The sequence below is a fragment of the Lepidochelys olivacea genome, assembly GCF_965140295.1.
Source record: "Lepidochelys olivacea isolate rLepOli2 genome assembly, chromosome: 1".
Lineage (NCBI taxonomy): Eukaryota > Metazoa > Chordata > Testudines > Cheloniidae > Lepidochelys > Lepidochelys olivacea.
In genome coordinates, this window is record NC_140411.1 from 44,867,407 (window position 1) to 44,876,083 (window position 8,677).

The 8,677-nt window shown below is 43.9% G+C and overlaps 1 protein-coding gene across 1 annotated transcript; it reads left to right on the top strand.

Annotated features, from left to right (window-relative positions):
* The first annotated feature begins 379 nt into the window (after positions 1–379).
* Positions 380–7,037, top strand: SHISA2 (shisa family member 2). Its single transcript, XM_084647116.1, has 2 exons — positions 380–933; positions 3,388–7,037. The coding sequence occupies exons 1-2, from the start codon at positions 630–632 to the stop codon at positions 3,939–3,941; spliced, it is 858 nt and encodes a 285-aa protein (XP_084503242.1). The 5' UTR covers positions 380–629; the 3' UTR covers positions 3,942–7,037.
* The last annotated feature ends 1,640 nt before the right edge of the window (positions 7,038–8,677 follow it).

Sequence of the window (8,677 nt, forward strand, 5' to 3'; positions counted from 1 at the left end):
GCGCCCCGGGCCGGCTGCCCCTGGCGGGCCGCGGCCAGCCCCCCACTGCTCCCCCGCCGAGCTGGTAGCGATGGGGTGGGAAGTCCTGGCTCTGTGAAGCGCTTCGCCAGACCCGCCGCCCCGTCTGCTCGCTGGGTGCGGGGAGAGGGGCAGGCGCCAGCCGCAGAGACCGCAATCCAGCCGCCGCCTCCTGGGGGCTGGCCGTGGCTTTCCTTTGGGCTGACCAACGCCGGAGCACGGAGCGCCGGGCACTTCGGGAAGAGCCTCCGACTCCCCCTTCCTGGCGGGGGACTGGCGGCAGAAGAGCCCCGTGGTCTCCCCGCTTCTGGGTGTTAGGCTGCCCTGCGATCAGATGCTTCACCCCTCTCCACTCAGAGCCGTGTTAGTAGGAGACCCCCCGCCCCCGGCATAGCGGGGTACTGTGGCCCCCCCGGCATAGCGGGGTGCTGTGTCCACAACCAGCCCTGCCCCCCCCCGCAACAGGGACAACGGGGTGCTTTGTCCCCCCGCCCCTTTGCATAGGGGGGTGCTAGCAGAGGAGCCCCGTCGGTGCTGAGGACCCTCCCCCCCCTTTTTTTTTTTTTCTGCCGGGCGCGCTGCTGCCCCGGCCGCCGCCGCTGAGCGGTGCCATGTGGAGCGGGCGCTGCTGGCTGCTGCTGGCGGCGCTGGGCTGGCTGCTGCCGGCGGGGGCCGGGGCCAGCGGCGAGTACTGCCACGGCTGGCTGGACGCGCAGGGCGCCTGGCGGGACGGGTTCCAGTGCCCGGAGCGCTTCGACGGCGGGGACGCCACCATCTGCTGCGGCAGCTGCGCCTTGCGCTACTGCTGCTCCAGCGCCGAGGCCAGGCTGGACCAGGGCGTGTGCGACAACGACCGGCAGCAGGGGGCAGACGAGCAGGGCCGGCCGGACAAAGACGGCCCGGATGGCGCAGCAGGTAGGCGGCTTCCTTTCCCCCGCCCCCAGCCCGGCCTATCCCAGCGCAGCCCCCTCCCGGACCCTGGCGGCTCTGCGGCGTGGGCAGCCCGGCGCGCCGAGGCGCGGGGCAGTCAGGCGAGCAGGCAGTTCAGGCCGTCAAGGGAGGATGCTTATGGGGCGGCCAGGCTCGGCAAAAGGAGGCGCTGGCACTGCCAATCCAGAGTGGCCCCAGCCAGTCTGGCTGCCAGGTGTCATGGTGAGCCCAGGCTCTGCCTTGCCAGGTACCTGAACATAGGTCTGAGAGCACCCGCGGGCGAAAGGGCTAAGAAATGCCCATCTAGGGCACCGAGTGCCTGCCACGGCCCTGCAGGGTTAATGGCGTCAGCCTATTTGCTAGTGACCTGGGCCCAAGCCCTGAGGGTAGAGACTTCTTGGGAGCAGGGGCTCACTGGCAAACATTCCTACATCTCTAGCACATCTTTTAACGAGGGAAGCTGCAACCCCTCATTTTCAGCCCTGCCCATGGCAGCTGAGCCTTTAACTGCTACCTGGGATGTTGTTAATAGACCTGTAAGGAGTTTTGCCATGCACTTCAGAGGGACCATGATTTGGCTGGTCATCCTGAATCCACATGTAGTTATGGGTGATTCCCCTTAGTTTTACAGCACATATTTTTTATTACTAATACTTCTGGCAGTAGGATCAGTTGAAAAGTGAGACAAAGGAAGAGAATATGTTTCTGCCTTAAATGTAAATCAAACACTTCTTTTTTTTATAATAACAACAGAAGGACCTACACACAAATATCCTCAGTTTGTTGTCAGGGTCATGATAAAAGTAGAACAGAAATACAAATATCAAATCTTTGGACTCCAAATAAGAAACTTGTCAATTAGTCAATCATTTTCAGCTATTAAAATCAGAAACATGGAAAAAGCAAAGTTACTGTCAAGGAGTTTGGATACTTTACAAATGACAAAATCTTTGATTGTTTTTTAAGTTCTGCATTTATTTAAATGACACCACTACTTGTCTTCAGAATGTCTTGAACAAGTTGTGTCAGACCTATATAGCAGCAGTATACTTTGCACTTCCAATTAAAAAAGAAAGGAAAAAAAAAACATTGGAAGGGAACAACTGTTTCAGGAAAAATAACTTCTGTTACCCAAAAACAACAAGGAGTCCATTGGCACCTTAAAGACTATCAGATTTATTTGAGCATAAACTTGCGTGGGTAAAAACTCACTTCTTCTATTACACAGGATTTCAAAATGACTTCTAACCAACCACCATAGTCTAATTGTATATATTCTTCAAGCCTAGATACCACCTTTTAAGACTGTATTTATGACTAAATGTCAAGGACGAACTAATCTTTTTACTGCTGTTTGGGAAAAGCCTCAGTGGCTCTCTGTCACATTTGCTGGCCATACACAAATACTGAACACACTAGAACTAGCCTGAAGTGGTGTTATAATTAGGACAGACTTGGAAAACGTGTATGTTGCAGACTGTAGCAAGTGCAGGCACCTGCTAAAGAGCTACAGGATTTGGCCAGTGCAGAAATAAACAATTATACTAGAAACTGTTTGTTAAAAGGTGTTAAAATTACAAAAAATGGGAGGTTAAACAGCCTTTAGTTTAATAATTATTCCTGTGTAAGTGACTGTGTTAGCCATTCCAGTTTCAGTGAAGATATGACTCCCATTTACACGTTAAAAACAAGGCATTTTTTCTAAAAATCATGTATTAGATTTATTTGCTGCTCACCATGATCTGATAGCTGTCACTAGTCTTTGTGAATACACTTGTTAACCTTCAAGAAGTGCAGCCTTGTCCTCTTGACCTTGTGTCCTGCACATCTCATTAGTAATAGTTCCAGTAGATGTGGTCAGGTAATGCCATCTCAAGCGTTAGTAATACTTAAGTCTTGGGGCTGACAGTCTTAAATGAAAAGGACGAGTCCCAGACATGTTGGCTGGGCTTTGCAAAAGTGTAAGAGAGATGTGGTCCCCCTTTTTGGTAGTATTTTGAGCATCTCATAGTCTTTAAGACAACTTGTGAGGAAGGGGAGTAGCAAAGTGGGGCACAGAGAGACTGATGAATTTCCTAAGATCACACAGGAAGTCAGTGGTAGAACAAGGAATTGAACCAGGTCTTGGAAGTCCCAGCCTACCACCCTAACCTCTGGGCCATCCTTTCAGTGTGGGCAGAGCTCCAATTGAAGTTCTTTGAAAATCCCAACCATTAGTTTTTGCAGCATCTGTATTTTCTTTAGTACTCTTTTATTAAAAGTAGCAAGTGGAATGTTTAGTTTCCAGAATCATTTCTCCCTGGAGGACTTGAGTATATTAATGCTGCGTGACTGAAAGAAATAAGCAGTGGATTCTCCTGTTTTCCTTGTATAACTTTGTTTTTTAGGTTTGGCGTTTGTAGCAACTCCTAATAACAGTGGTTTTGTTTCTTTTTGTAGTGCCCATTTATGTGCCATTCCTTATAGTTGGATCTGTTTTTGTTGCCTTTATCATCTTGGGGTCTCTAGTAGCAGCTTGTTGCTGCAGATGCCTGCGACCCAAGCAAGAGCCACAGCAGAGCCGAGCACCTGGAGGTAATCGGCTGATGGAGACTATTCCCATGATTCCAAGTGCCAGTACCTCCCGTGGTTCATCCTCTCGTCAATCAAGTACTGCTGCCAGCTCCAGTTCCAGTGCCAATTCAGGTGCCAGAGCCCCCCCTACTAGGTCACAGACCAACTGCTGTTTGCCAGAAGGGACCATGAATAATGTCTATGTCAACATGCCTACTAATTTCTCAGTACTGAACTGCCAGCAGGCTACCCAGATTGTGCCACACCAAGGGCAGTATCTGCACCCACAGTATGTAGGTTATGCTGTCCAACATGACTCTATGCCTATGACCCCGGTGCCACCTTTCCTGGATGGTCTGCAAAGTGGATACAGGCAGATTCAGTCTCCCTATCCCCATGCAAATAGTGAACAGAAGATGTACCCAGCAGTGACTGTGTAACTTAAAAAAAAATCACATATTTTAGCACCTAAGCTGAGCAGAGGAGAAATACTTTTGGAATAAAGCTTGTAGAACTTCATTTGTAAATAATTTTGAAAGACTCATGCATGTCAGACAGTGTTCTTAAACCATTTCTTTACATTGGATTCAGTTGCCAAAAACTGTGTAACGATATCTTTGAATTAGCATTTCCAGATATGCTTCCATTCCAGTTCATGGTTAATAGTAGCAATGGATTATGCTGAAGATGCATATGCATTTCAGATAACTGTGTGTGAGAGATGAATGCCTGAGCCATTAAGTGCCCTTCAGGTATGGCACAGTCAAAGCATTTGGCTACTTCATAAAAAGAGTTTTGTTACACTGTACAAGATCACAGTATTTAAGAAACCGCTCATCTCCTCCTCTCTCCCAACTCCTTTACAACATTGCATATTGCTTTACAGACAATCACATAGTCAACGGAAGACTAAACCGTGCAATCATTGTAAGTTAGGAACCTGCTACCAAGTCCTATGATTTCTTACCCACCTTAGGTTCAAGGTGGAATGAGGTGTTATTCTTAGTTTTTCACAAGATTATTTTCTTTGTCCCTTATATTTATGTAGGAAATAGAAGTGTGTAAAACATTCAGCTCAAACTTCCAGTGCACTTGGAATCATTCTCGATTTGAGTTTGACTCATGTTCAGGAACCAATAGGGGTTTGCACAATCTTTGTTTATCTCAATGAACTTTAATAAAAAACAGATATGAAGTTCTTGCTTTGATCAAAATCTTTGATACTACTATTGTCCTGTGCATTTCAAGTTTGAACTGTGCTTGCAGAGAAAGGTCATGTAGTATCTTCAAATATGGCTACTAATCCCACTTCCTGTGAAACATAAACCTGTGTGAATGTGCACAAACATGTCAAACCAAGATCTTGCCCATGGGTTTATAATGCAGTTCAACCATGGGAAATGGGATTCATTCTAACCCAAACCTTTCTAAACTCCAGGGCCTGCTGACCAGTTCTGCTGTTAAAATAGTGCCAATCCAAATTGAATTTGGAAGGATTTGCACAGCTAGACTAGGAGTCAGTTTCTGGAAATACTATTTTTTGTTATTTGTGTTGAAAATAAACAAAAGAACAACCAAAACACTCAAGTCCTAATAGCTTTTCATTTTGTATAATTGCTTTATAAATGAAATATTTCTGCACAATGTAGAAATCTTTAAGCCTTCAAGCAGATGGCATGTTGCAGAGGGTGACTTTGCACTAAAACTTTTGATTCCATTTGTGATAAAATAGATAATCTCCTGAGTTTAAAGAAGCAACCAATATACAGTAAAAGCTGTGTTATCCAGCCCTGTACCAACCAGAAAGCTCTATAAAGTGGCATTTCTAATCTTCATAGAAAGTCCGGTTTATAGTCTGGTTGGCATAGGCCTGACAGGCTCCTTACCTGGCTCCATGTGGCTCCCCAGAAGCGGCGACCTGTCCCTGCTGCTCTTAGGCGGAGGCGTGTCTAGAGAACTCTGCATGCTGCCTCTGTCCGTGCCCCCCCCCAGCTCCCATTGGCCGCGGTTTCTGGCCAATGGGAGCTGCAGAGCCAGTGCTTGGGGCAATGTGCAGAGCCACCTAGCTGTGCCTCCATCTTGGAGCAGCAGGGACAGGTTGCCGCTGGCAGGGAGGTGCCCGAGGTGAGCACCCCCTGAATCCAGCACCCCACACCCTCATGTGTCCCAACCTGCCCCAAGCCCCTTCCCACACCCAAACTCCCTCCCAGAGCCCACACTCCCTCCGTGCCCCAACCCCCAGCCCTGCACCCAAACTCTTTCTCTCTAGTTAAACCAAATTTTTCACTTACCGGCACCCCCCCACACCCCCAGCATGCCAGATGAAAAAGCTTTTACTGTACAAGGAATAATCTGTGTTAATTGTAACGTGCATTTCATACTACTTTAAAACAAAACCAGCAATGTCTTTAAGGCTGCTTTCATCATTTTTAAATTAATCTGTGCATTTCAATCAATTTGTTCTTTATGTTTGGAATGACAGTATAGTCTTGAGGGCATACTGAAAACATTAAATTGCTTTAACCAGGCTAGAACTGATAAAATGTTTTCTTATTGTCTGATACCGATTCTTTATGTTGCAATGAGTCAGATACTAACAATTTTGTTACATGGACTGTATGTCACGTCTAATGGTTTATTTGTAAACATGCAACACAAAAAGGCAAAAGGAAGAGATGTTCTTTACCACTGAAATAAGAAAAAGAGTAGGTATTTTACATCAGGTCTGCTGCTGTTGGCTGATACCATAACAATAGTACAGCATGTATAACTTGTAAGAAAGAGGCATCCTTTGAGCCACTTTATTTCTTTTGACTAGAAAAGATTGGGGCTGATCTTGAGAAGAGCTGGGTACCTCCTACAAAGCATTGAAACCCAAATTTTTAAAGGTATTTAGACATTGCTCTGCTCAGCATTTTAAGTCTTAAGGATATTAGGCAACTAGTGGGATTTTCAAAAGCACCTAACCACCCAACTCCTACGGTAAGTAGGCACCTAAATACCTTTGAGGAACTAGGCCTTTCAGTGCTGTGCAGAGCAATGTCTAAATACTTTTAGATCTAGGCTAAATGCCCTCAACTGTTGTTGGCTTCAAAAGGAATTAAAGGTGCTCAGCATCTCACAGGATCAGGTCCATTGTTTCTTTTCCAGAAGAGAGTTTCCCACAGCCTGATGTTAGCTTTTTCAACTGTGAATAAAGTTAGCTATTTCTCTCTCTCCCAGAATGCACTGCATTCATTGCACATGCCCTGTTAAGGACACCTGCTCTGATTTATGAAATTCAGGTGAATCTCTTTGTACATTGTTTACTTGTTTAAAAATTTTAAGTTAAATTTAAGTATGTAGAAATTAATTTACAACTGTTGGAAAAAAAACAAACCCTGAGTTGTAATAAAAGGAAGTTTGTGAGATGTGGTGTTTTATATCTTGTGTATAATAATGTAAAATCAATGTTAACATTTGGTAAAGTTTTTAAATCTCTTACAGGGCACTTGACATAAAGTGTTCCTTACAAATGAAGAAAAAAACCCTTTGCTTCTTAATAAATATTTTATGGTGTGATTTTTTTTATTGCTGTCAAACTAATAACATATTCTTCAGTTGTCTTAGTTTTCTTTACTAAGCACAGCTCTCTAGCTCTCTAATGAATAGCCAAATGTTGCATATTTTAGCAAACAGTAAAGTTTGATCCTTTAAATTTGATTTAAAAGAATAAAAAATGATATTGGAAAATGCCATTCTTCCTCATGCTCACACCTTAAAGAAACTCAAAGTGTAATTGAATTAGTGTGGCAGAATCTGGTCCATAATACATGCATTTTGTTACAGAGCAGCTTTAAATCTGAGAGAACCACCAACTGCAGGTAGTTGTATAAATCAAAACTATAAATCAAAGGACAGTTTCTGTGCCTTGAATTAATTTGAAAATAGTGCTCCCTTTGGAGGGTACTGATTCAGCAAAGGACTTCAGCATGTGAGTAGTCCCCACTGGTTTCAGTTAGTCTGCTCAGGTACTTAAATTTAAGCACTTGCTTAAGTACCTTGTTGATTAGGGTCTGAGCTGTCTATCATGGAAGGGTACTGTATTCTAGCTCCCAACTGCATCCAAGTCATCTAAAATCTTTCATGTTATAATCTACATCTGGCAATATCACACACTGGACCAATCCTGCCTCTATTGAATTCACTGGGCACTTTGCCATTAACTACATCTGTAGCAGAAACAGAGTCAGTACTTTCCTCTCTACAGGGGAAAAAAGTGTTATAAAGTGATATATTCAGTTTAAGTTTTGACAGATTCTTAACCTCTAGTTTGCATGCCCAATTAGTGATGAAGAAACAATAGCTGTTGCTGGTGATATTAATCTCTGTAATAATGGTAGATAATTGCTTTGAGATTAGTTTTAAAAATACAGATTTTCATTAAAATGACACTTAAAAGTAATCATGTGCAAATGGTGCAGATGTGTCCACAATTGCTTTCTGTTCCATAATAACTTACCAGCTCCTCAGAGTTAAAGGGTGGAATTACAGAGCTACCTGTTTCTTGATGGTCTAAAAGTTACCAAAAGGTGGGATGAAAAAGCTTTAATTTTGGGTAATTACTGTGGAATTTTTTTTTAAAGAGGAAATGTTTTATTATGATCATGTTTATCAGCTAAGAATTTATTTCTAATACTTCATGGTAAAATGTTATGCCTTCTCCCTTTCCTTCCTAAACTAAGATGAAACTTTTCACTCAAGTCAGTAATCCTTTGCCAATTAAAATATTTTTTCTAAATACTACAAAAATTCCATTGTGGTAAAGTGGCACATTTCAGTACAGTGGCACTCCAATGTCTGAGACTAGAACTAGGATTTTGAATTCCTGGTGCTTGCTTCTTCATTCAGTTTCCAGATGTTGGTTAGACTGGCATAGAGATTATTGACATTTGTGATGAGAAGCAGGGCAGATGTTCTGCTGGAAGCAAAGGAGGAAAAAATTGAATTAATAGGAAATTGGACCCTGTCACTTATAAATGCTGTTGACTGAGAAATGGGAAAGAACAGTGTGGGAAAATTTACACAACCTTGGTTGAGTGGGTTTGGTACATATCTGAAATATAAAAGTATTTAGAACTCTTCAGAGATTATAGGCACTGGGTAAAAACATTCTATTACAAAAAGCTAGCAGAGG

Excerpts from the sequence above, each read along its gene's own strand:
- SHISA2 (XM_084647116.1), top strand. The coding sequence starts at position 630 with ATGTGGAGCGGGCGCTGCTGGCTGCTGCTGGCGGCGCTGGGCTGGCTG. Across the intron at positions 934-3,387 it reads CGGCCCGGATGGCGCAGCAG|TGCCCATTTATGTGCCATTC; the intron begins GTAGGCGGCTTC and ends TTCTTTTTGTAG.